The sequence below is a fragment of the Tripterygium wilfordii genome, chromosome 14 (assembly GCF_013401445.1).
Source record: "Tripterygium wilfordii isolate XIE 37 chromosome 14, ASM1340144v1, whole genome shotgun sequence".
NCBI lineage: Eukaryota > Viridiplantae > Streptophyta > Magnoliopsida > Celastrales > Celastraceae > Tripterygium > Tripterygium wilfordii.
The window spans coordinates 11498146-11524952 of NC_052245.1; the positions used below are offsets into that span (position 1 = coordinate 11498146).

The window sequence follows — 26807 nt, forward strand, 5'->3', positions numbered from 1 at the left end:
TGAAACTTGTTTTTGTAACAACGATACAAAGTTTTTTTCCACCATCTGACATGAGGCTAAACTCGAGCGTCATGTTCGTGCATAAAAGTTTCCCATCTGAGACATAGTAAATTAGGCCAACACGTAACGCATGACCACAAAGATATTACTCCTAGTAAAAAATTAAACTCAAGTTCATATAATTTAATCTCAAAAAATTCACCAACTAGATGATCTCCGAATAGTTCAAGGTTGGATTATTGTTAAATATGGGAGTATGTGTAGTCAATTATTTTGTGTATTTATTTTTATTTTCTATTTATCGGGTAAGACAAAAAAAAAGTATTTAACAAATTATAATTAATAAAAATTATTAGATGGATTAAATTGTAGGGATTCCCAATCAGACATGGTCAATGTCACCATCAAATTAATAATTATAATAATTAGCCATTGAATTTCTCATTACAAACCTTAATATTCAGAGAATATTGTAACAGAAGAATAAATTGAACGTTTTAATTTAATTTTTTTTCCTAATTTTGATATTTAATGGCTTTAATGAAGAAAATAAAATAAAATGTGACATTGAATGTAGCATATATACAATTATATATATATATATATATATATATATATTTACATTGAATGCAAACTATATATAGAGAGGTGGAGTACATGAGTTCTTCGTGAAAGAAATAAAGTGCCCCATGTAATGTGTGACAGTAGTATGTATAATTGCGTTTACCTTTTATTTTCTGAGCACATGAATCCACTGCCTCAAATTACTTTCCTAACCTTGAATTTGTGGAAACTATATTTGTATAATGCACTTTGATGCAGGGGTATTTTAGACTATGAATTGTGCAGTCAAAGTCCATAGTGGAAAACCAGAAAGGAAGAAAAAGAAAAAGAAAAAGAAAAAGAAGATGAGATGGCATGGCATGGCGACAAGCCGGCAAGCGTTGGTGTATTTAGTTTTGGCAAGCCATACTCATCTCTCGATCGTCTCATATTCATCTTATATAATTATGAATCAAATATCTCGTAAGAGTTTGATTTCTCGTTGAATTGAGTGAGTATGGTTAGCTTATTAATATGGGACCAGAGCTTGTCATGCAAAGGTAATTCATAAGGTGAACTGGTTCTTGATTTAAAGTGCATATATATATATATATATATATGTCTATATGTACGTATAGTCTCTCTCTCTGCATGAAAAACTGAGGAGGAGAAATTCCTAGTGCGTAAGTGAACATAAAGGTAAAGACATGAGATGTGGTGGGGTTTGTTAGCCGCTCACATCAAAGTTTTAAAAACCTTTTTTTGTCTTTCTTCACCTACTCATATTTTTGTGTCTTCTCATGGACCTCTCTATATTTTTTAGGTTCGGCAGTGGAAGATTAAATTGTTCATATATTCAACCTTTTCACTTAACCAAAGTTTATATCTATATATAATTAATACACTCTTCTTCTTCTTTTTTTTATAATAAGAACACCATCATCATCCAAGTTTCTCATTTGAACATTCAATATGAGTCTAATTAAACTTGGGCCGTCAAACCCGTGCACACAAAAGTTTCTCAATTGACGACAGGATAAGTTGGTCAAATCCCAACGCATGACCACGATGATATTACTTCCATTGAGAATCAAACTTAGAACATTCTGGGTCCATACGGTGTTAAGCCCAGACCAAGTGGTAAAGTCCACTCATCACATGACTCACGTGAAGTGAAAAATCTTGCACAGCCTTAAATTAATAATCTTGAGTCCCCACATCCTCTGGAAGACAAACTTCATGCGACAATCATAGTGTCGACTACATGCGTACTTTTTTCTTTTCACAAGGTCCTCCTGTCCTTCTGTAAGTAATTAAGAAGGAAGATGATTCCTTCTTTATCAGTTTCAGACAATGAATGCACAATTACCGGTGTTAAATTATATGGTAATTGTTTGTACGTAATAGAATTGACAATCTGGGTTTCACTGTAAGGGAAGAAAAAAAACATGCATGCAACCTTTTGTGAATTGTCAGGTTGTGAATTAATAAAATATAATTAGGGGATGATGCTCTTACAACTCACTTGTGTACAAAGGATAGTGTCTGAACTTGCTTGTTTTATACTTGACATTAGGGAGTTAGGGTCCCCTTTAAAGCAGACAAATATGTAGAACAATCTAGGTTTTTGTGGTCAGTGACGATTTTGGATTTTTTGCTGATATGATCTGTTTGTTCAGGGAACTTTATCATGTAACAACACAATCACATAATGCCATTATGCTTGGGATTTATTACTTGCCTTGTTGTGTTGTTGTCAAATGATAAAATTCTGTGAGCGTGATTTGCGTTTAGACTCATATCGAACTTACTCAAAAAAAAAAAAAAAGTCTTATTTCTTATTCTACTGAGCGGGAAATCGAAGAGCCTCACGAGTACAAGATTCAGGAGAGCTTTAGGGCTAGCCCATATGTAAAAGGTGGGCTCAAACGGCCCATCTTCAGGAGTCTCATGGGCTTCTTTGACGGGCCAACAAATCTGGGTGAGGCTCAATTACAAACAGTATACTTGTTTTCTATATATATATATGTTTGGATTTGATTTGAGGTATGGTATATCAGTATATGCGACATATATGCCTCTAGAAATGTGGATAAGAAGATTGGGTGCTTCAACTTGAGAGGTGTAGGTATGGGGTTGAATCTTTGTGACTGATGTTTTCAACCATATCCATTGATCAATTAGTCTTGGAGTAGGTGCAGTAGGTATTGCTAGTATGGTCCAAAACCACTTCATATGATTAATATACATTTGAGGATTAAGTATATGTTAAATGGATAATGCTTGAGACCCCTAAAAAGTGACACTCAAAATACTCTCATTTATGTGGAGTGTTGGATATGAAGCGGACCATACAAGTATACTTTTAATCAGTGACTATTTTAATGTCACATAGATTTTTCATTTAATGTGGAGTGTTAATGCAGTTGCTAAGCCATATTAGTTTTTCATTGGGCCATAGATAATTTGATTGAGGAGGCTCATAATAATTTTAATGGGCTCGAGAGTTGGACTATATTGAAGACTAGCTGGCATCAAAATGCCTGGACGGATGCGTTTTGTCATATGAACCACTGCTTCAAGACTTATAGTCAACATTCCCAACTATTTACTTCCGAATTTACAGTGTTAGTTAGATAGCGACGATAATCTTCCGAATCATTACTTGGGTGTTTGTCGTGGTGTGTTTTGTAGTAGTCATTTTTATGTGCCAAAAACAAAGATGAAAAAGACAGATCCAACTTGGAATAAACCCACTAACCATTCGACCACATCAACCCGGTAATGCCCCCATAAGATTGGCATTGATGGCTCCAAGAATCCATTATGCTGATTCGGCTACATTTTGTTTTATAGAGATTATAAAAATAATAAAAAATCATCGAAATAGATAATATTATAGATGTGTATTGGACAAAAAAATTCTAACATTTTGTTTTATAGAGATTATAAAAATAATAAAAAAAAATAAAAAATATCAAAGCGGACAATATTGTTTATGTGTATTGGATTGAAAATTCTAATATTTTGTTTTATATAGATAAAAAATAAAAAAAAAAGAAAATCATCAAGTTGGGGGAAAATATTTTAAAATTTAATTTTTATGGATGATTATCATATCCTGCACTGGATCTTTGTTGTTAAGAAATTTCTTAGTGGATTTCTATAATTTGAAACATGGTTTATCCACGTTTAGAGCTTTTGAGAACTATTATTGCAGGATAAGTGGTATTTAGTTATTCAAATATTCAATGAAAATAAATTAAAATTACAAAATATATGAGATTAATTGAGTTTTGAACTCTTAATAATATTTAATAGTTTGTTAAAACTCTGGAATAACTACAGTAATGATAATTTATAAGATTAGAATTCTAGGTATTTGTTTGGTTCACGGGATTCAGCTCTCCATCTTTTGTCAATAATTCATCTGTTTGGTTGGTGAAATTCTCAAAAATCTAAAATTCTAAGGAAAATTGGATTTCTCTCAAATGAAGGAATTCTCCATTCGCCTTTCCTTTGCGAACCAAACTACTATTATATCTATACATTATATGTATTTATTTACTCAATATTTGATAAAAATCCATTATTGAAAAAATAATGAAATATATTTAATATTGTGAAAAATTATTATTTTTGATATTCCAAATTTTATTAATTATAATAATATATATAAGGACAGAATGGTAAATCGGCAAAAGTACAGGCGATTTGGTTAGAGGACAGAGTTCCGTAATGTTTGTCGTACTAAATTTGTTTCTTGGCTAGTCTCCTTGCCGTTCGGGATTGGGAGTTGTTTGATTTGACTCGTTCTCTCTCTCAAATCCTTATTTCAAGTCTCTCCGCGCCTCTATTTCGTCTCTGTCTCTCTGTGGTTGATTGGTTTTTGGGGGTTTTTTGTATTCCTCTTCAATCTTCATCCACAGAATCCCGAAAATCTCACACTCCTCTCTCTCTCTCTCTCAATCGCCGCAAGAATCACGTATTTTGGAGCAAAAATATTCTCTTTTTTTCACATTCTTTTATTTCCTAGTGTGGTAAAAAGGGTGATGACGATGATATCATGAGCCACCGCCGCCTCCTTTTCTCTTCGTTTTCCATCCTATAGCATTCAATAAAAGTCAATTTTTTCGTCTCTATTTATTATTTTTTTTGGGTTTCTGGAGTTGAGAGCTTTGCTTGCACGCGTGCTGTTTCTGGGTATTTTCCGTTTTCCCTTTTGAAGTTGAATTTGGTCTTTGGTCAGATTGAAGGTGGGAATTGGGTCGTTTTCTGAGGGTTTACTTCTTGTTATTTTTTTATTGTGGTACACGAAATTTTAGACATATAAAAAATGGTTGGTGATGGGGTTTCTGGGAGTTTGAACTGTTGAAGGTTTTTTTTTTTCCTCGAGTATTGAAATAATAATCGTGTTCTTTTTTATTAGAAATATTGATTTTGAGTTATAAGGTCAATCCTGACGAATTGGAAAAGGATTTTGGGTAGGTGAAACTGAGTTCCTATTGGGATCACATTTATCTATTCATTTTTTCCTATTTTATTTGATTTATTTGGTATTTTGGTTGGTGTTCTATCTGTCAATAACTTCTTGTCGATCTTCCATTGCCGATTGCGAAAGTGGTTTACTACTTTTGCTGTGTTGATCATTCAATTCAAACCCGTGTGTGTTTTTCGATCAAATTCGACAACACCAGAATGGAAATTTCAACCTTTCTGGTGATCATGGCTCTCTAAGATAAGAGTCCTATTTTTCTGGGTTTTGCTGTTTTGTTACAAACATTTCTTTGCATTTCTGGATTTCTGTTTGGGTTCTTTACGATGGATTCAAACACAAGCGAGGATGTTGAGATTGTTAAGTCTCCCAATGAATTGAATAAGCCAGAGGGACCTGTGAAATCGATTGCAAAAGGTTCAGGGAGTTTCAGTAACAAAGACATGTTCTTTCGAGCTGATAAAATTGATCTCAAAAGCTTGGATATTCAGCTGGAGAAGCACCTGAGTAGGGTTTGGTCGAAGAACATTGAAAACCGGCCCAAGGAAGAGTGGGAGATTGATTTAGCTAAGTTGGATATAAGGCATGTTATTGCTCATGGGACTTATGGGACTGTTTATCGCGGCACCTATGATAACCAAGATGTTGCAGGTAATTGTCTTCTTTTATACATATATGCACCTGTTTACTGGGCTGCTTGTTTTCCAAGAGCAAAAAAAATAATAAAAAATGCAATTTATGGTTTTGTCAAGAAATTTAGAGAAGTCTATTTTTCTTTGTCATCTTATTTGGGCTGGATTTAAATCTCAATGCTTGATGTTAATGTGTTTCTAAATTCTAACTTTTGTTACACGAGTATATCAATACGAACTCGTGGCAGATAATCTTCCTGTATAATAGGGGAGAGGGTATCACTAATTTTTTCTTAACTTGTTTCACTGCTAATCCTGAAAATGGCATTGCTTATTTTCTTTTAGCGTTTTTCTGGTGTGAAATTATAGAGATCAAATTTGTGATTTAACTGGCTTCACTCAAGGTTTTACAAAATGGCTTAGTTGTTTATATTGTTTGTTCAGTTATGTACCCAACACTTCATTCTAGGCACAAACTTTGCATACGTTTTTCACAAAGCTGTCACAAAAAGAAGTGAACATGAATATGTCTAGGTCTCTTGGTTTTGTTTGGATATATAGGTTCATGCTGTGGAAGTGGGGTTTGGTAAAGGGCAGTTGTACAAAGCCTTACCCATGCATTGCATATAAACTGTTTACATGCGTAAAACAACCGACTGACGGAGAGCCCATTTGTCTTGAACAAAATTGTGTCACTCTCTAGACTATCGTAATTCTGCCCTTCTTGTGCGGAATTTCCTTTTTCTTCTCAAGAAAGAAATTTGGTTCATCCATATGAAATTTAGGTTCCACATGATTATCTTGGGCTTGGCTACGTTGAAACTCTATCACTGCCTTGTAGTCTCACATTGAAGTTCAAATCAGAGTGTAAAAGTTGCATGGAACTTGGATTATGGGCTTATGGCAATAAACTTATAAGGATAGCGTAGTTTGCATTTGGGTTTATTTAAGGTACGGGTCATCATTGCCTGTGAAAGAATGCTGAAGTTATTTTGTTATCCTGCGCCCTGTTCATCAATTAATGTTTGCAATATCTTTGACAAGTTGAAGTGTGAATTATGTCAGAAGATAATGGGATGCTTTGTGCCCACCAGTTTTTTGCATCGTTGTCTGCATCTATGATTGCCTATTCTTAAACATTCATGTCTCTGTTGTTTTATTTAGTTTCTGACTTCCTCTTGCAAAATTACAAACCCTCTAGTCTTTGCCTCTTTGGTGAATGTCAAATACTTACTGTACTCTTGTTCTGTATGTTTTAGTGAAGCTGTTGGACTGGGGGGAGGATGGTATTGCCACAACTGCTGAAACTGCTGCTCTCAGGGCATCATTTCGGCAGGAAGTTGCTGTTTGGCACAAGCTTGACCATCCTAATGTTACAAAAGTACAATTTCATTCTTCCACTTGTTTTGTTTGTATTATTTCAATTGACATAATGTTGATGTTAAAAGTGGGAGTTTTGGGGTGTGCAAGTTTAAGCTTTGTGATTTCTAAGAATTACAAAATGAAATGTCTTCTGCTGGGCAAGCTTAGCCAATTTTTTACGTTTTTTGTTTCGTCCCTAGGAGAGCTAGATATTTTTTATATTTTAAAACACTTTCCTCGCTAATTTCGTTCTTTAGACATATGGTCTTTACAGTTTTTAAAACTTTCCGTCACAGTTTGTTGGAGCCTCAATGGGAACTTCAAATCTTAAGATACCTTCTAAGAATGATGTTGACAGCTCCATCCCTTCCAAAGCATGTTGCGTTGTTGTAGAATATCTCCCTGGTGGGACACTGAAACAGTACTTGATAAGAAATAGGCGAAAGAAGCTTGCTTATAAAGTTGTGATCCAACTTGCTTTGGATCTCTCCAGAGGGTAAACTACTCTTTTTTCTTTTTTTTCTCTGTCAATCTTGAAGTGAGAAAGATTTTGCAGAAAATATTTATCAACTAAGATTATCCTTCACGTTCGAATTTGCAGTCTTAGCTATTTGCACTCAAAGAAGATTGTACACCGTGATGTCAAAACGGAAAACATGTTGCTAGATGGTCACAGAACTCTGAAGATTGCTGATTTTGGCGTTGCTCGTGTCGAGGCTCAGAATCCAAGGGACATGACCGGTGAAACTGGTACCCTTGGATACATGGCACCAGAGGTACTGGTCCTTTGTGTTTTAACTTCTGTCGTTTATTAATTATTTCTCCTTTGTGAACTCCTTTTTGTTTTAGTAGTAGAGTGGATATGAGTTATGATAAATATGAAAGGATTGAAGGGATTAAAGGGAATAGAAAACAGAGTAATTGAATATTATTATCCAACAACCCATGCTGTCACTGGTACTTTTTAAGCAACTCAGATTCTTTGCGCTGCTGCATGGGTACTCTTCCTTGAAGAAGAGATGATACTTGAGTATGGACTCTTAAATACAGTATACATAAATGCAATATTATAGAAACATAATAAAACTCCAAAAAAGCTCCGTTTGGTAGAGCTTATTTTATACAGTTAAACGCTAGCTTATAAGTTGTCCAAAATATGTTAGCTTATAAGTTGTGAACTAAGTTGTCAGGTGTTTGGCGAAACTTTTCAAGCTGACGCTAGCTTATACTATAATTTACTAATAAGCTAAGACATTAGGCGCATTTACACTAGCATATTTTCCAATGGTTGGTGGAGCTTCTTTTTTTTTTTTGAGCGCATAAGCTAGTGTTAGCGTTTAAGCTAGTTTATATGGCGCGTTTGGTTGAACATATCTGGCTATCTGCTAGTTTAGATGCTTTAGCTAATAGACCCAATGCACTGTTGTTTTTAAGCTTATGTTCCTTAAATTAATTAGGTGTCATTGTAACAGAAAAATTGTTCCCTTTTTTACTGTGAGATTAGTGGCCACTGTAAACGAAGTTATTTAATTCATTTTTTCTCACCCCTGAAGTCCCGCTAGACTTGGGACTACATGCTTTGCCTTCTTCTGTCCCGTAAATCCTCCCCACAATCCAAATAGTATTTGAATTGGAGACCTCCGGTTGGATGTTAATCTCAAACACCAGGGTACTAATAATATACATTGTGTAGGCTCTAATAATATGCTTTATGTAGGTTCTTGATGGTAAGCCGTATAATAGAAGATGCGATGTCTACAGCTTTGGCATATGCTTATGGGAAATTTATTGTTGTGATATGCCTTATCCTGACCTCAGCTTTGCCGATATATCATCTGCTGTTGTTCGTCAGGTAAGTCTTCATGCTGATTCTGATTATGTTACTGATATCGGTGTTGAAAGTGGCTTGCATTTGTATTTTCAAGAAGGCTCTAGACATCTTGCGTACTTCATTGAAGTTTTTTCAAGCTTGATGTAGATGATATTTAACCTTATGAAATGAATGGTCTAGCTTTATGGGTATTATTTATGATATTGAATTTCTGTGAGGGAACTAATAGAAAGACGAATAGATCGATTCTTCTGATGCTAATAAACATTGTCACATTGTCAACTACTTCTGTTGTAACTACATGTCAGGTTTAATATCGAATATTGTAAATGCCCATTGAAGGTGCCATCTAGATCAAGAGTTTCACTCTCCATTGTTTTTGTCTGCAGAATTTACGACCAGAGATCCCCAGATGTTGTCCAAGTTCTTTGTCAAACGTCATGCGAAAGTGCTGGGATGGAAATGCAGAAAAGCGTCCTGAAATGGATGAAGTGGTAAGAATGTTAGAAGCTATTGATACAAGCAAGGGAGGAGGGATGATACCCGACGACCAGTCCCGAGGTTGTTTCTGCTTCTCTCCAGCTCGCGGACCCTGAATTTTCTCATCTACTTCATTTATATGCCATAATATCTGAAGTCGAAACGAATAAATTTGTATACTTTCTTCTTTTCCAGTACACATTTTCTCATACAGTACCAATCTTGATGGAGCATTAAGGTTTTTAATTTTTACGCAACTTGCGGTGATATTGTGTTGTTGAGAAGGGGAGCAATAAGTGTGTAATGTTGCTGATGGTGAGTGAGTTAGTCCCTGGAGGTTGTGTGGTAATGTTTGAATCAGCGATGTTATTGCTCCACTTTTTTTTTCTCAATTGGAAGATGCATTTACATACAAGTCTGCTGAAATGACCCTCTCAAATGTATTTTATTCAATTAGGTAAACAACAAACCCGTTGATTGAGATCGTAAACTTGATCACGGTAATTTTTAGCTTTTCAAGATGGGTCATTGTTTAGCCTAATGTATGTGAATATCACATTGTGTTATCTTCCTTTAGTGAGTCTCATCCATGTCTCAATTGGTCCATGGGAGTTGCGAGATCTTCCATGTGGTTCGGGATTTATCATACAAGACAGCTAATTGGGATTCATGTTTAAAAAAAGATTTGAAAAACCCTAAATTACATAATAAGGATAAAATTTCAAAATCACATTCAATTTAATTATCAAATTAAATGTTCTTTCATTAAAGAAGAATTATCTCAATTGTTCACTTTATAAAAAAAGTAAACACGTGTCAAAAGTTACAAAGAATAAATTAGTACCCGTGTTTAGTTTCAATAAAAAAGATTAGTGTTTTCATTAATTCATAATGAAAAACTATAGGAAATTTGAAAACTCTGAACTCAAAGTTGGAAATTTGGAAGAATTTACCTCAAAACAACTTAATAGAGATTCCTTAACCAATCTCACTAAAACCAAATTAAGAGCACTCACATTGGTATCTGTAAACCAGTGTGAGTCTCTATTATATATTTAAAAAGCATCAGATTTGTTAAAAATGACTCTACATTGGTATCTGTAAAGGATCTGTGTAATATTGACAAACCTAATATTTGCGCTAGAGTTATTGTAGTCCTACAACTATCGCTATCCCAAAAATTAATATTTTATTAGTCTTCCCTCCATACACTACTCTCTCGTCTCATCTTCCCTCGCTTTTCTCCATCTCTCTGTTCACTCTCGTCTCTTTGTCTCTGTTCGATCTCATCCTCACGAGTCGTCGCTCACATCTCTCCGCTCAAGTCACCGCTCAAGTCGTCGCACCTCAACCTCAACCTCGACGTCGCTCCACCCTAGTCATCGCATCTCGTGCCTCTTCACCCAAACCTTTAACCCACAGAGTTGAGCAATACATGGTATGCAAATAACTAACACATAATAATAATCAAATATTAGGAAACTATTATTTTAATATTGTAGAGATTTAGAATAGAGATACTGATGCAGTACTTGTTGGATAGAGAATTTATAAACTGTCAAAAAGTAACATTTTGTAGATAAAATAAAGAATATGTTAAAAGATACCAATGCTAATGCTCTAATGTTGTTCTATTACAAGACGAGATTCATATAATAATCTATGACTATAATACTGAAAACATTTTTATTAATATTGCCAATATACCAATAAAATATAATAATAACGGTCTCGAGAAACACGAGAAACTGAGATGCGAGATGTATGGCATATTATAGAAATCTCGAGTTGGAATCTCTCTATTCTCTACGATGAACATTATTTGCACCCAATTTTTTACTAAGTACACCCCACTTTAGTGTGCTTTTAAAGGGTTAATGAGGTGTATTTAATAAAAAACGTAGTGCAAATAATGTTCATCTTATCTACACTCGTGGTAAATAAAATAAAATAATAATAATACTGTCTCGATGTATTTTTTTTTCTTTGTAAGAGGTAAAAGTGACGAAGTGCTGATATGGCATGATGCGAGTGGACCTCCCTTTTACAGAGAAACAGAGGTCAACCCTAAATCCCAAACCAGGCCGAGCAAGAGCAAGTGAGAAGAGAGAAAGATGTACCATATGGAGAGGATTAGAGGAACCCAGCTCCTCCTCCTCCTCGTCCTTTCGCATTTCGAAAAACCCTTGAATCACAAACACAGTCCTCTCGATTTCTGTTGTTATTTCGCTCCCTGAATCTCCTCTAATTCCCGCCAAAAAGGGATCAATCTGTTTTAGCTAATCCAATCGCCGGTCCTCTCAATACTGCAGAGCCCTCTGATATCGGGTCCTTGATAATGGGTCTCGAATCGGTTTCCAGTCTCTTCAGGAGGTAACAGAAGACAAAACCCTAATTTTCGTTTTCTTTATTTTAATTTTGAAGATCGTTTACTGATTCGCATTTTAGGATTGTTGGTTGGATTTTTTTCTTTATGTGGTGGATTTATGTATGTTGTTTGCGCTTGATGGCTTCGTTGTTCTCGTGAATTGTTGGTTTTCTGTTTCGGGTTTCTTCATTGATCTTAATACTGTTTGGTAGCTGAGGAAAACAACAAGGTGGAGGTTTCGAAATTGCAATTTTAGCATTCTTGTTGAGATACTTTAGTTAAGTTCAGCTGGGCAAAAACTTTTAGCGTTTAATTGGCTTGGCTTTCAGATATTGCAAGTCTGTAACCCAAACCAGTCCATTTTTTTATTTTTTTTTTGTTCTGACGTCTGTTTGTTAGCAAATGCACTGTTGGAATTGTATATAAAATCAGACTCTACATGTCATTTGGTGTGGATAATGGAATCGGATCGCTAGCCCTGATGAAATTTTTTGTATTCTTTATCTGATACTGCAAGGATTAAGGAAGCTTGAAATTGCAACATATCTTTTCTCCTTATTTCTAACAAATATTTGATTTGGTTGTACTTTCAACACAGTTCAGATACTGATCTTAATGGTGGAGAGTGTTCGAACACCATGATTGTTAAAGCATATCCGCTAGGTATCATACGTGTAAACAATAATGTTAATGGAGAGGATGAGGGGGAGTCTAGATTTGAGCCATACGTTGGGTTGGCGTTTGATTCAGCCGATGATGCTCGTGAATTTTACAGTTCTTATGCAACCCGTATTGGATTCAAAGTTCGTACTGGTCAGTTGTACCGGTCACGGACTAATGGGTCAGTTTCTTCAAGGAGATTTGTGTGCTCCAAGGAGGGGTTCCAGCTCAATTCAAGGACGGGCTGTCCAGCTTTCATTAGGGTGCAAAGGCGTGATTCTGGCAAGTGGGTTATTGACCAAATCCAGAGGGATCATAATCATGAATTAGGGCTTTTGGGGGAAAATTCTCCTCCTGTTCAGAAGCAGAGAACTCCTGTGGCTAAAAAATCTTCAGTTAGTGTCTCCCGCAGGTCGAAGGTCAAATTGCTCACAGAAGTTGATGGTGGATGGCCATGTCCATCAGGTGTCATTAACGTGAAACGCCTAAAAATTGGAGGTCAAGAGGGACAAACCAAAGCTGAACCATATTCAGGTCTGGAGTTCAGTTCAGCTGAGGAGGCATATCAGTTTTATCAAGTGTATGCTGAAAATACCGGCTTCAGAGTTCGAATCGGTCAGTTGTTTCGTTCAAAGCTTGATGGCTCCATTACATCCCGGAGATTTGTATGCTCAAGGGAAGGGTTTCAACATCCTTCAAGAGTTGGTTGTGGGGCATTTATGAGGATCAAAAGAGAAGACTCTGGGAGGTGGATGGTGGACCGTCTTCAGATAGATCATAATCATGATTTTCAGACACAATGGGGGACTGGTAAAAAAAGTCTTACGGCTTCAAAGAAAGTCATTGAGGAGGTTAGTGGGGGATTGGACTCTATGGATCTAGCAGATGTCCGAAGCAGCAACCTTATCAGAAGTGGTCGAGCAAACAACATTGGAAGTGATTGGTACCAAGTGCTTTTTGAGTATTTCCAGACTAAACAAGCAAGAGATACAGGATTTTTTTATTCAGTTGATGTACACGATGGTAGTTGCAGGAGTATTTTCTGGGCAGATGGCAGGTCTAGATTTTCATGCAGTCAGTTCGGTGATGCCATTGTTTTTGATACATCATATAGAAAAAGTGAATATTTGGTACCCTTTGCAACATTTGTTGGAGTTAATCACCACAGACAGCCAGTGCTTCTTGGGTGTGCTCTTGTTTCTGATGAATCAAGGGAGTCTTTCACTTGGTTGTTTCAGACGTGGCTTAGGGCAATGTCAGGGTGCCGACCAAAGTCAATTATAGCTGATCAAGACATGTCCATCCAACTTGCTATTGCCCAGGTTTTCCCTGGGACTCGTCACCGTTTTTCATTGTGGCAGATCAGGGCACAGGAACGGGAGCTTATGAGGCCAATGACTAATGACTTTGGGTATGAATATGAGAGGTGCATCCTTCAGAGTCAAACTAATGCTGAATTCAATACTGTGTGGAATGGGCTCATAAACAAATATGGATTGAAGGAGAATGCCTGGCTAAAAGAAATGTATGAGAGGCGTGAAAGTTGGGTTCCATTGTATTTACGGGGAACCTTTTTCGCTGGCATCCCAATGAATGAAAGTGTTGAATCTTTCTTCGGTACTTTAGTGAATGCCCAGACACCATTAGACGAGTTTATCTATCAATATGAACAAGCTCTCGAGCAACGCCGTGAAGAGGAAAGGAAAGAGGATTTTAACTGTTTGAACTTGCAGGCATACCTGCAAACAAAAGAACCTGTTGAGGAACAATGTCGAAGGCTCTATACACTCATTCTGTTCAAAATCTTTCAAAATGAACTTTTACAAAGCTATGGCTATCTCGGAATAAAGGCTTATGAGGAAGGTGCTGTCAGCAGATACACAGTTCAGAGGTGTGGTAATGAGAATGAGAAACATGCTGTTACATTCAATGCATCAAATCTTAATGTCAGTTGTAGCTGTCAAATGTTTGAATTTGAAGGTGTCCTTTGTAGCCATGTTTTGCGAGTATTCAGCCTGTTGAACGTAAGGGAAATACCATCTCGCTACATCTTGAGTCGGTGGACAAGGAGTGCCGAGTATGGTGTTGTACGTGATGCTCAATCAGGTGTTGGCCCTCAAGAACTTAAGACCTCGATGCTGTGGAGTCTAAGGGAAGCGGCCTGTAAATACATAGAGTCCGGCACATCATCCCTAGATAAATACAAGCTTGCCTACGAGATTTTGCGAGAAGGTGGGAAGAAACTTTCTTGGTAAACTCTGGGGCGAGGGCAAACATCACTGTAGGATAATTCTTGTAATTTGATTGTGTTGTTAGTTGCTCCTTAGGTCTTAGTTGTTTCGACTGAAGAAGACCTTTGTCCCACCACAGATCATCCCTGTCTGAATCATATTCTTGAGTACTCCTTGATGTGGCTCAAGGGTTCATTGATTGACTGCCATGTTTAGACGCGCGGAGCATGTAATTTTATTTTTCTGTGAGATCGTAATATTTGTCATAAAGGCTTAGGGCCACTGCCTGCAACTTCAGTAGTAGCAATGTTGTTTTTCTACATATCTGCCCAAGTAATCACTTTTTCCTGCTAACCAAACAAAGGAAGAATGAAGTTTCTTCTTTCCCTTGGTACTGTTTATTCCAGGTTCCTCTTGTTCTGCTTTGTTGTGGATCTGGAATGAAGACTAAGTAACTAAAATCACAATGATATAGATGTTAAAATAGAGAGGTTTTCATGGAAAAGATGTTCCATGGACTGCTTCAAATGAAAATCAAACACTAATTTTCTGTTCCAAAGGATGTATTCCATCAGAAACCACATTACAAGCTAAGGCAAGAAACTTTAGGTTGAATGGGACATTTATTTACAGAAATCTTCCCCAAAGAACTACAAGGAAAAGGAAACCAGAATCCCCTTTGGATGGAATAAGTGATTTGTCTTTCCTAATGCTTCATCATTTCTCAAACCAATCAAATTTAGACCTTCAAGGATAGCTTCTGAGCAGCAAGAGCTTCGGCTTCAAGAGTAGGCTCCCACAGCACGGTAGTTTCTGCGAGTAATGAGGTCACAATGTATGGATCCATATTTGAAGCTGGGCGTCGGTCTTCCAAGTAACCTAGCAGAAGAAAAAAAGCAACATCAAGGCTCTGTACAGCATGCAAGAGATTAAAAGCCACAACAATGACTCAGAGTGAATGAAATAAGATTCGTTAAATACTCGAGAAAAGCAATGTATTATTCTGGTCTTGCATATCAGAATAAGTTCACTAGCATCTTCAACTTAACATACTATTCAAATTGATCTTCTGATGTAGTAGATTGCAGTACCTTTGCCTTGCTTCTCTGTGTCACGACCCACACGGATTGAGCAACCACGATTAGCCACCCCCTGCAATTTTATGCATTATTCGTCACAACTCCTTAAAAAAAAATATTGTTCTTTATGTTTCTGTTGTCAACTTTTACACAAATTAGAAATTTCTATGGTTATCCGATAAGCATACCCAAGAAAATTGGTCGATGCTAGCTGTTTCATGCTTTCCTGTCAACCTTCTCTCATTTCCTTCCCCATAGGCACTGATGTGCTCTTTATGGCGAAGCGATAGGTTCAAGATTGCCTTCTTGATCACTTCAAAGCCTCCATCTTCCCTCATGCTCTTTGTACTGCAATACCAACAAAGCTTCAGTTATCTTCAGTACCGTCAAATTATGCAGCTGACTGCTATTTAGCATGCTTTCCAATTTACATTCTACGTGATCGTATCGAGACTTCAGTACTGTACCTGTAGTTGGTGTGGCATCCAGCACCATTCCAATCACCCTATTGATACAAGAAGTATGGAAAGATACATGTTTTTACATATGTATAAACAATCTTATTGAAGAGAAAGTTTTGAGCATTGGAATCTTCGTACCTCTATTGGTTTTGGATCAAGGGAGAGGACAACACCAGCTTGTTCAGTGATTCTCTATCAGAACAAAGGATAGACAATTGTAAGTTAAGAGTCATTAAAGCACAAACCTCCTCCCCTAATACCAGTTCCCCTAATACAATCAGTGTGTTTCAGCCATCAATGGTGGTACTGTAAAAAATTCTTGTATCCAAAGTAGACGGAGAAAGTTTACCTCGAGAAGGTATCTTGCACACCAGATGTGATCTCCTGCTTCAATGCCCACACTGGGACCAACTTGAAACTCCCACTGTACACAAGAACATTACATAGTGAACAAAAGCACGAATGGCTAGAACGATACTTGAAAGAAGTGCTCGAGGTGAGAAGTAAACCTGGCCAGGCATGACCTCGCCATTGGTTCCACTAATGTTAATTCCTGCATATAAGCAAGCCTTGTAATGAGCATCCGAGATATCACGACCAAAAGACTTATCTGCTCCAGCTCCACAGTAATAAGGACCCTACATTAACCATAAATGCACATTATTATCGTCCCGAAGAAACACTGGAAGTTAACTTCATCTAAGGCAGAAAGATTACCTGAGGACCAGGATAACCTCCAACAGGCCAACCCAAAGGCCATTTCACATTTTGCTGAAGCAAGGTGTATTCTTGCTCTATTCCGAACCTAAATTGAATGATGACAAGAGGTTAGCACATTTTCCATCTAAATACAGGTTTCACCACCTACTAATCCCCATCACATAGAGCCTATATCAATGGCTATATAGCGAGTTAGTTCTTTAATAAGAAACTACAGCAGTAATAGATTATGATCTACTGTTGCATACAGCTACAACTTCGGTTTGCACTAATCAGTCATTAATTATGAAATTATAAAATCAAAATCTAGACAAAGTTATGAAAAAGAAGATACCATGGTATCTCATCTGCAACCTTCTGGCTACTGAAAATCTGAGCAGCATGGTGACGTTTATTTGTCGGGATGGGCTCTCCTGCTGGTGTGTATGTATCACAAATTACCTTTGCAAGCAAACAGAAATAATATAAATCAAATGACATGATATATAAAGATCAATCAGGAAAAGTTAGTTGACTGTTACAAGAATGTAATGATTAGTAATTTAAGCAACACTCACCAAAATATTGTTACCTCCACGGAAAGGGTCCTTAAAAATTGCTTGAGGGCTGGATAAAATTTTCAATGAGATTATTAAATTATAGCACAGAAGTACAAAACGTCGTGGTTTCAGCATAAGATCTTACTATATAATGACTTCACTGTCTTCACCTGGTGCTTGTCCAGTACTTGATCCATCAAAATTCCACTTGGGAAGTTCGGATGGATGTTCAACTGGTTTTGAAATAGTCTGGAACGTTTTTTTTCCAATAAAACGGAGGAAAAAAACAATATAGTAATGAAAAATACATGTGAGAAGAAGCAAATTTAAATCAAAAGTTGCATAAAATGCTTTCCACTATTCTATATCATTATCGAATGCTTACCCTTGACTTGCTACGCAAATCAATCCCACTCCCTCCAATCCTGTTTCACAAACAAAATACAACGGCATAAGATTGTAATTGTGCAATTGAGGAGAGACCAAATTCACATTTCAATATACTGTAAGAGCTTGTAATTCCTACATATACATTAGTAAAGAAGGTTATGTACCAAATGTACTCAGCAATGATCTTGTCAGTGTACGGGGTGACGTCCAAGTTCAAAAGATTCTCAAGCCGATTGATGGTATTGTTTCCAGATTGAAGTGCAAACACTCTAAACTTGGCAGAGGTTTTAGCTAGTCCCTTTTTGTTCTGTTTCAATAACAGAGAGCCCCACATCTTCGATGTCATGGGGCTTAGGTTGGCTGAAAACTTTGGTATTCTCATCTGCCATTGTGTAGAGGGTGCCAAAATCTGTGCCATTTTCTGCTTCTCCACTCTGAAAGTTACAAACACAATTGCGGCTAATCCATAACATATCACTGAATGCGACATGAACAAAAATTCTTTCTGATGCAAATTCAAAGTTGAAAAAAACTATGATCTATCAACATAATTTAATGATGAATCACTCCATGATAGTAAAAACAACGAAGAATTTCAGAACTAAAGGTTGTTTGTCTCTCAGGAAAATTTGATAGAACAAAATGAGGGGATCTACTTAATTTCTTATTCATTGAACTTAAATTACAAAAGAGGATACAAGATTTTATCCACATTGCCACGGAAAGTTAGATAACTAAAAGTAATACGCGTGTTAAGCACGTGATTAACAAACCAACACCAACAGACTATTAACAAACTAAGGCAAACAACATCCAATAACAGGCAACCAAGTAAATCATCCGGGTTCAACTTGTTTGCGCAAGTCGCAATGAGAAGCATTGACAGAAGCATCATATACTGAACTCCTACAAACAATATATATCTCTTTACTTTTCCTGTAACTGTGGACAAAAAGAAATACATAGCACAGGGGAAACGACTCACAAAATGAAAATCTCATCCAGATAGCCCTACCAGAAGATTCGCTATATATGTCGACCAAATGCTGGTTTACTTGGTCTGAGCTCCCACAAAGAGGAATCAGTAAGGCACAAAAACTTTGGTCAGCTGCCTTGATCATTTTAAGCATGTTGCATTTGAATTTAAAACTCAAGTCTTGTTTTCCCATTGATTTTCTCATAGAATCATGTAGCTAACCTCAAATTTTTGGGGCTCGGATGATGATGATGATTATGGAGTTTTAAAATGTCAACCATGGCAGGAGAAACGGATAATAAAAAATCTTACTTTACGAACCAGGGTAAAGAGCATAAGCAGATCATTTTGTGGGCGTAATCTCTAACTACGGCCAGGTCTTTAGTTTAAACTCTAAAGAACATCCTATCCGAATGATTAAAATGTCCCCTAATTCGATCATGAGAAAAACTATTTGCTTAGTCTGTCAATTGATGCTTTCAAGCCAGGAAAGAAAGTAGACTAAAGGAATTCCATACAAATCTAATCCACACTACACATTGGCATATACCTACTACCTCAAATACGGGTAAAGATTGAATTTTTGACAACCCACATTGATATTCGTAAAGGATTTACCTGGGAATCGCCTGAGAATGCCTTAGAACAGTAACCAGAATGTGGGTCTTGAAGGGCTAGCCTTGGTTGGAAAAAATGAGAGGCCGAGGGAGGCAAGGAGTTGTTTTTGAACAAAAACGGTATCTTGACTTCCTATGCAGATAGGGGTGCTATGTGAGTGGAGGAAAATAGTTTTATCGGAGTGTTTCTGGTCTCTCTAGTAACACCAAAAGAGACTACCACTGTATAATAATCACACATACTGATAAGGTTCCCCTCTTGTTTCTCTCTCTACCTCTCGCTGTCCAACTCTTCACTCTGACCTTGAGAGATTAATTAATGGGTGTAGAGTTCTACTCAGACCAGGTAATTGTGATGGGTATTTGGATTAAGTTTGGTCTAAATCCTGACCCTTTGAAAGCTTAAATATATATATATATATAATCATATTTTTAATTATTCGGCCTGCCATAATCACTAGAGTTTACCTGGTGTTTAAGCAATTTTGAGTGATTTGTTTGAATTTTCTAATCAAATAGTAGAATGTTTGGTGGAGATGATTGACGCTTTTCATTTGCTCTTTTGGGACCAGCACTGGATAAGGAGTCTTGTAATGAATGCACATGTTGAAATGCCCTGTTTTAACTTTTAACCACTCAATCTACAATTTAGTGGCTGAAAATTGCTTCTTTAGTATCACATATAGATGCCATGTGGATATACTTCCAACTTTCTCGAACTGTGAAGGTAACGTTAAAATTGACACTCTCACCTTTTGAATCAATGTTAGAGCTTGAGATATACAAAATAAAAATCAGTGTCTAATAGTAGGGGTGTCCATGGTCGGGTTTTTTTTTTTTTTAAAATATTTTTTTATTTTTTTTCCGGTTTTTTTGACATAAAAATAAACAATCAATCAATCAGTTATTGACGGTTTGATCAGTTTTTCTATCGGTTCTCACTAACGTATATTTGACGATAATCGACCAATCGATTAGGGCGATTGGTCTATTCGATCCGAGCGGTTAATTTGTACAACCTTGTCTAATATTAGTGTACTCCTTGCAAATTGTAGTCTCATATTATGCTAATGATAGTAAGAAAAAAAATGCATAACTTGTTCAAAAACAAACCTACAACCCTAACCTACACTTGAATTGTCTCTTTTTTTTTTTTCACTCAAAAGGGAAAATAAGTAATGATGGACTCATAAGAATTGGGCCGAAGCCCAATCCCAATCCCAACTTGATCTCACTAAATCGCAGGCCCAACCCTAACAAGCACACACGTGCTAAGGCACATTACATGAACACTCGCACGGAGAGTAAAAATTTTGTAGTTGTTTGCAAGCAACCCAACCCAACCCAACACAAATCAAAAACATAAACATACACAAATACAACTAGAACAACAAAGGCCGATTCTTTATTTCTTCATCTACTGCTTTGTTTCTCTGAGTAAATAATCTCCCCCTCTCATGTGTGATTCCTTCCCACATCGAGCACACTTCCCCTCGTGCATGAACCACCCATTTCATTACCAATCCCTCGAGAGTCATGCCTTACACTCTTTTAGTGCCCATGATACTAGGCCACAAGTCTCACTGTAGGAGTCATCCTTCGACTCACAATATAGTGTTCCTACTCAACCTCATTAATGCTCTAACAATTCGAGCCACACTGTCCTGTGTGTCCACTTCTCATTGTTCTCCTAGAACCACATGAACCACATGTGTTTATTCTCACTTGCATCAAGATAACATGACCCGAGTCACATGCATATGTGTCCGCCTTTTTGTTTGCTTATATTAAAAAAAAAGTGGTTGCCTTTATCATATCACCTAGCTGCATCTTTCACCAAGAGTTGAATATTCTTGCTCATTTGAGTTCACCCAAACAAATTTGTGGGCTAAGCTCAAATCCACCATGGGCTCTAGTACATCTCTGCCCAATCGTCACCATCGGCTTCGGTACCACTTTGTTGGGGAAAATATTGAGTTTATCGAAAAGTGTCCATGCGCACATCCGTGCATACCTACGTACCCATGTGCACGTACGAGCTAACATACATGTTTGCAACTCATATGGATCCAAAAGCTTAAACTATTTGGTTCTAGACCCTCGATGTAATAACCAATTAACTTTCTTTTACTTATTCGATATGAGACTCCAATCTCTTGTGAGTTTCCAACAAGCTCTTTGTTATGTTGGTTTAGGTACCTTTGCTCTATGGATATTTAAAAACTTTGTGACAAATTACTAATGCACCTGCGCACCCATGTGCACGCAAGAGCTAACATACATTTTTCAAACTCATACGGGTTTAAAAGTTTATACTATTTGGTTCACTTAACTTTCTTATACTTATCCGATATGAGACTCCAATCACTTGCGAGTTTCCAACAAGCTATTTGTTATGTTGGTTTGGGTACTAATGCTGTGTGCATTGTCATAATTGACCCCCATTTGTCTCCTTTTATAGTTTACTTTATAGAGAGCGGAATTAACCGCCTTGCTCCTCCACCATAGCCAGTAGAATACCAATGCAACCTTTCAAAGAGACCTAATTTTAAGCGCGAGTTCTTGTCGTTTTATCACCGCAAAACCCCAAGGCTCCGTTTGGAACTCTCTATAAGATAGTATAATTTTGTTATCTAATATATAAGTTAATCATTGGATAAGTGGACGTATAATTTAATCCTATCTAGTGTTTGAAAAGAACTGGTATTAGGCTTGTATAGTATAATTCTGATACGATACAATGTTTGATTTACTGTTAGATAAAATGATAGTATAAGATATGAGTTTATATATCTGAACTATCCTCAATTAAAATAATTATTTTTTTCTTTTATCAATTTTTATGAAAAATTCAAGATAAAAAATCGATAGATTTTTATGACTAGTGTGGTTAATTTTTTTAAAGTACATGCAATGTATGAAATCAAAAGTGGCTAGGGTTTTTTTTTTTAAAAAGATGTGTTTTTGTCATTTATAATGTTATCTCTTATCCTATACGCTTTGTATAAAATTAAAACAAATTAAAGTAATTAAAATGAGTTAAAGTGTTTTAATATCATACTATTTGTATTGTATAAGAGTCTCATTTTATATAAATTTCATTTTGTGTAAATCACCAAACATCCGATAATATTAAAGATAATTTTATACTATATGTGAGTCTTATCCTCTATCCAAACCGACCCTAATTGTACCCAATTGTTGAATCTCGATTATCGATCAAACCCATTTCCAATTTAGTAGCAATAACAATACCCCGATTAGCAGAATCAGATCTTGGCCTCCGAAATTCGGTGTTCGATGGGTACGGTTGAAGCATGCAAGGACCTAACAATCTCGTCATCTACGTCTCGTACGGAGATCATAAATGGAAGCCATGAGTTCCGAATCATGGGCTATTCGCTCAATAAGGGTATGGGGATCGGCAAGTACGTCCAGTCCGAGACCTTCGTCGTTGGCGGTTATGAGTGGGCGATCTACTTTTATCCGGACGGTAAGAGTCCCGAGGATAATGCGTCGTACGTATCTCTGGTCATTGCCCTAGCCAGTGATGGCACAGACGTGAGGGCGCTCTTTGAGCTCACACTCGTGGACCAGAGCGGAAAGAACAGACACAAGGTGCATAGTCATTTTGGAAGGACGCTTGAGAGCGGGCCTTTGTCCCTTAAATGCAGGGGAAGCATGTGGTGAGTTTTCTTTATCTGGTGTTCTCATGCTGAGTGTAATTTGCGACACTGTATAAGAAGCTTGAATTTTTTTCTCCATACACATATCATTTACGAGCTATTTAGAGTCTCAATTGCCTTTGTTTGAATTATTGATTTTTGGATTTTTTATGGATCAGTCTAGATTAGTTTGTAATTTCGGACTCATACAATAAGCTGGTTTATTAGGCAAACTTGATCAAGGAAAAAAAACACTCTGATGCGGAATCCCTCTTAATGGTGGTAAACCTAGTGGAAGTTTGTTGGCATAATGTCAGCATACTCTTCGATCAATGGCTTCACCAAGTACAAACATAGACCCCATTTCTTCTTCAACCGTCCCCATAAAATTAGAAAATGAAAGGAAATCGGCATTCCCTTTAGTAGTATTATCCGCAGACTTCTAATCATTCTTAGGAACCCATGTAACTTTTATATTATAGTGTACGTATTCCTTCTTCCATCATGAGTGTGACCACGATCATAATGCCAAGGCCTTCCTAGAAGGATATGACAAGCATTCATTTTGACTACATTGTACCATACCTTGTCAAGTTATAGTTATGTCTTCCCATAGAAAAAGAAACTAAAGAGCGAGTATCCACAAGCACATCGCCTCCTTTCTTGGACAAGGAAAGTTTATATGACTTTGGATGTTCGTCTTGTTTTAATTTCAGTTTGCTAATTGATTCTTGGTAGAGAAAATTTTCCACCGTCAATGATCAACTTGCACACCTTTCCTTTAATTGTACAAGTTGTGTGGAAGATGTTATTTTCTAACCAATCTTCATTCTCTTCCCCTTTTGGTAGTAACCATTTTTTTGAATGACAATTGACAAGTGATTGTATTTAAACCAAACTGTTGTATCTTCGTCATTGATAGCTTCATCATACACAGGTTCACCATCATATTCATATGTCTCTTCTCCCTCAATCATAAGTTGTTTCCCTTTGTCTAAATGACTAGAAGAGGCACGTCAACAATTTGATGCCCTGTGTTCAATTTCTCCACACTTAAAGCAACCAAATCTAGAACGCTTACCTTGATTCTGAGTTATTGAACCAGCAACATTTGGTCGATTGACAGCTGCTGAAGTGTTCTTTGAAGTCCCAAACTGGTTCCAGATTCATTTCCTCGACTTCCAAAATAATGTGGACCTTGAGTAACCTTAGAATTAGACATGTCCACAAAACTTCCTGTACGAAAAAAACATTCAACTCTGTTGTTTTTCCACAATCAAAGCTCGCCGGTATGCTTCATATACCGACCATAATACATGAAGATCCAAAATATCTTGTAGATTCTCCCCTAAACCTCGCAAATAACGGGCAACTAGCTGCTCATTACTTTCAGATAATTCATTCCACGCCACCAATTGTTAAAATTCTTCAGTATACTCATCCTCAATCCGTAAATTTTGTAACCGTTGGTACATAGTCTGAGTATAGTTGAATAGTAAGAAATTCTCTTTGAGCTTATTCTTCAATTTCTCCCCCTCTGCAATCTTTGTTTTTCCTATCCTTTCATGCATCAATCTCAGTTGCTCCACCATGCTGATGCTCTTCCTTTCAACCTAATAATCACCAACTTAACCTTCCTGTCATCAGGCACCTCTTTATATTCTGAAATTCGTTCAACCATATTAAGCCAATCAACAAAATCTTCAGTTTGAAGACTGCCACCAAATTATGGAATCTCGAATTTGAAATTAGCTTCCCATTTGCAATCTTTTACGTTGATTTATCTGATATTCAACTTTTTATATCGTCTGCATATTTCCCCTTTTTTTGTAGTTGCAGTCCACATAATCTGCCATCTTAAATGGTTTGTATTGTATAGTTTTGAAACATGAGTTATTGTGAATGACCACTGTATTCTAATGGATGCAACTATTGAATGGAGCAGGGGTTTCAAACGCTTTTTCAAAAGAAGTATGTTAGAGACTTCAGACTACCTTAAAGATGATTGCCTTTTGATACGCTGTCGTGTTGGTGTCGTTAGGTCTCAAACGGAGGGACCTAAGACTTACAGTATTACAGTTCCACCTTCTGACATTGGTCAGCATTTTGAGCAGCTTTTAGAAAGCAGAAAGGGAGCAGACGTGATAGTTGAGGTTAATGGAGAAAATTTTCCTGCGCACAAGTTGGTTCTTGCAGCACGTTCCCCTGTGTTTAAGGCACAACTCTTTGGTCCAATGAAGGATATTAACACTGAGTGCATGGACATTGACGACATGGCAGCCCCAATTTTTAAGGTTTTCTCCATTTTCCTTATGTTTGTGACTTTGTGTGCATTGTGTGTTTGCACATACATATCAATTTCTTGCATATTTTCGCTCATGTAGCTTAGCCCATGGTTAATACCTGGTAAGCCTTACTGATTTCTCCCATGTGGGTCTAAAGCATAAGGCCTGATCTGATACTTCTGCTGACTATGATTCTTGATTGTGACATTTTGTGCTATGATTTATCTGTCGAGTGTCTTGGATGAATTTGGAAAGGCGTTAGAGATAAATGGTGATGAATATTCAAGAATTACTTTTGCATATACTTCTCTGGCTTTGGGTTCATTTGGGTCTGAGGTTGGCACTTGGCAGCGCCAAACCAAGGTTGCAGATGGGGAACATTTATGTGTTACTCAAATATTCTATTGTGTTTGGAAAGGTTCAGTGATTATTATATACAGTTATGGAATTGTTGTACATGATGCGAATTAAGTCCTTAGGAAGAACTAGCATTTTGGTTGGTTGCTGACTCGATCCTTATCGGTGTGGTGGTTGATGTCGGGAGGGAGAGATGAGGCGCAAGGTCTAGGTTGGCAGAGGAATTGATAAAGCTAACCAAGGTCAAGAGAGAAGAGCTAACTATGGTTGAGATATGAGGATTGAAGTGAGTAGAAGTGGGCCCATTTTTTTCCATGTCAGCCAGCCACGTAGGCACTGGGATAGCTGGGATGGTTTTAATTGGGACGAGTAGCATTTTTGTAATCAAGAGTGTTGCTCACTCATATTGGAATCATTCTAAGAGACACATGATATAAGGTAACAAAATATTTATATATGATTCACCAAATACCTAACTATTACTCTCAATACCCAATACCGATTCCTACCTAGTTAACTTGACCGTCAGAGTCTCTCGATTTATGTTATATTGCCATTTAGTTTTGAGAGAGCAATTACTCCTATTGCTTGAGAGAAACTCAAATTTCATGGATGTCTCCCAATTTTTGATGGTATATAGATGCATCACCTCGAATTTTAAAGTTGTATGGTTCTTCATCTTTTTGATTATTGCCATGTTCAAGATTTCCACCGCTTGATGCACTATATGGTTGAGCCCAAGATGGAGCATATCTTTAATTTTCTTTTAATAAGGTAAGAACCTTGAAAAATGATGAGATTCAACTCTATAAAATAAGGAGGGGATAGACCATCTTTGGCCATAACTAATAAAATAACTCAGTCCTCATGATTTAACCATTTCTACATATATATAAGAAAATTTTGAGCATTTGGGGTACTCATTTTGTCTAAATACATTAAGAAACCGTATAGCATTATTCCCAAATGTTGAATTTAAATCTCCCAATTGGAAGGATTCATCTATATTTGGTAATCCATAATAGTTATAGGAATATAATTTATATATGATTTTGTTAATGAGACATTTTCCAAACTTTATTCGCTTTACCTTATGTGCCCACATATAACTATTTA

General features: G+C 36.8%; 4 protein-coding genes across 5 annotated transcripts; 3 read left to right on the forward strand and 1 right to left on the reverse strand.

The window, feature by feature from the left end:
• Nucleotides 1-4363: 4363 nt before the first annotated feature.
• Nucleotides 4364-9758, forward strand: LOC120015640 (serine/threonine-protein kinase STY13-like). Its single transcript, XM_038868147.1, has 6 exons — nt 4364-5689; nt 6930-7051; nt 7329-7528; nt 7634-7808; nt 8750-8884; nt 9253-9758. Exons 1-6 carry the CDS (start codon nt 5365-5367, stop codon nt 9457-9459), a joined length of 1164 nt encoding a protein of 387 aa, XP_038724075.1. The 5' UTR covers nt 4364-5364; the 3' UTR covers nt 9460-9758.
• Nucleotides 9759-11381: 1623 nt separating this feature from the next.
• LOC120014707 (protein FAR1-RELATED SEQUENCE 7-like) lies at nt 11382-14924 on the forward strand. 2 transcript variants are annotated; one of them, XM_038866738.1, is made up of 2 exons: nt 11382-11716; nt 12310-14924. In XM_038866738.1, the coding sequence occupies exons 1-2, from the start codon at nt 11682-11684 to the stop codon at nt 14624-14626; spliced, it is 2352 nt and encodes a 783-aa protein (XP_038722666.1). In that variant the 5' UTR covers nt 11382-11681; the 3' UTR covers nt 14627-14924. The 2 variants fall into 2 exon arrangements, with proteins under 2 accessions (XP_038722666.1, XP_038722668.1); XM_038866740.1 differs by having other exon boundaries at nt 12315-14924.
• Nucleotides 14925-15094: 170 nt separating this feature from the next.
• On the reverse strand, nt 15095-19543 carry LOC120014708 (glutamine synthetase leaf isozyme, chloroplastic). Its single transcript, XM_038866741.1, has 14 exons — nt 19386-19543; nt 17956-18225; nt 17787-17826; nt 17547-17650; nt 17420-17468; nt 17197-17303; nt 16860-16947; nt 16652-16780; nt 16492-16566; nt 16281-16334; nt 16149-16186; nt 15870-16029; nt 15694-15754; nt 15095-15481 (listed from the first exon to the last, which is right to left on the reverse strand). Exons 2-14 carry the CDS (start codon nt 18207-18209, stop codon nt 15342-15344), a joined length of 1299 nt encoding a protein of 432 aa, XP_038722669.1. The 5' UTR covers nt 18210-18225; nt 19386-19543; the 3' UTR covers nt 15095-15341.
• Nucleotides 19544-22525: 2982 nt separating this feature from the next.
• Nucleotides 22526-25638, forward strand: LOC120015243 (BTB/POZ and MATH domain-containing protein 2-like). The gene is made up of 2 exons (XM_038867570.1): nt 22526-23070; nt 24995-25638. Exons 1-2 carry the CDS (start codon nt 22685-22687, stop codon nt 25431-25433), a joined length of 825 nt encoding a protein of 274 aa, XP_038723498.1. The 5' UTR covers nt 22526-22684; the 3' UTR covers nt 25434-25638.
• The last annotated feature ends 1169 nt before the right edge of the window (nt 25639-26807 follow it).

Bases quoted from the DNA above. Each gene is read 5' to 3' on its own strand.
- LOC120015640 (XM_038868147.1), top strand. From the start codon at position 5,365: ATGGATTCAAACACAAGCGAGGATGTTGAGATTGTTAAGTCTCCCAAT. The intron at 7,052-7,328 runs GTACAATTTCAT...TTTCCGTCACAG, and splicing joins ACCATCCTAATGTTACAAAA to TTTGTTGGAGCCTCAATGGG. The intron at 7,809-8,749 runs GTACTGGTCCTT...TGCTTTATGTAG, and splicing joins TTGGATACATGGCACCAGAG to GTTCTTGATGGTAAGCCGTA.
- LOC120014707 (XM_038866738.1), top strand. From the start codon at position 11,682: ATGGGTCTCGAATCGGTTTCCAGTCTCTTCAGGAG. The intron at 11,717-12,309 runs GTAACAGAAGAC...CTTTCAACACAG, and splicing joins GTTTCCAGTCTCTTCAGGAG to TTCAGATACTGATCTTAATG.
- LOC120014708 (XM_038866741.1), bottom strand. From the start codon at position 18,209: ATGGCACAGATTTTGGCACCCTCTACACAATGGCAGATGAGAATACCA. The intron at 16,567-16,651 runs GTTTACTTCTCA...TCTTGTGTACAG, and splicing joins GCGAGGTCATGCCTGGCCAG to TGGGAGTTTCAAGTTGGTCC. The intron at 16,187-16,280 runs GTACGAAGATTC...TTGTATCAATAG, and splicing joins TTGATCCAAAACCAATAGAG to GGTGATTGGAATGGTGCTGG.
- LOC120015243 (XM_038867570.1), top strand. From the start codon at position 22,685: ATGGGTACGGTTGAAGCATGCAAGGACCTAACAATCTCGTCATCTACG. The intron at 23,071-24,994 runs GTGAGTTTTCTT...TGAATGGAGCAG, and splicing joins AAATGCAGGGGAAGCATGTG to GGGTTTCAAACGCTTTTTCA.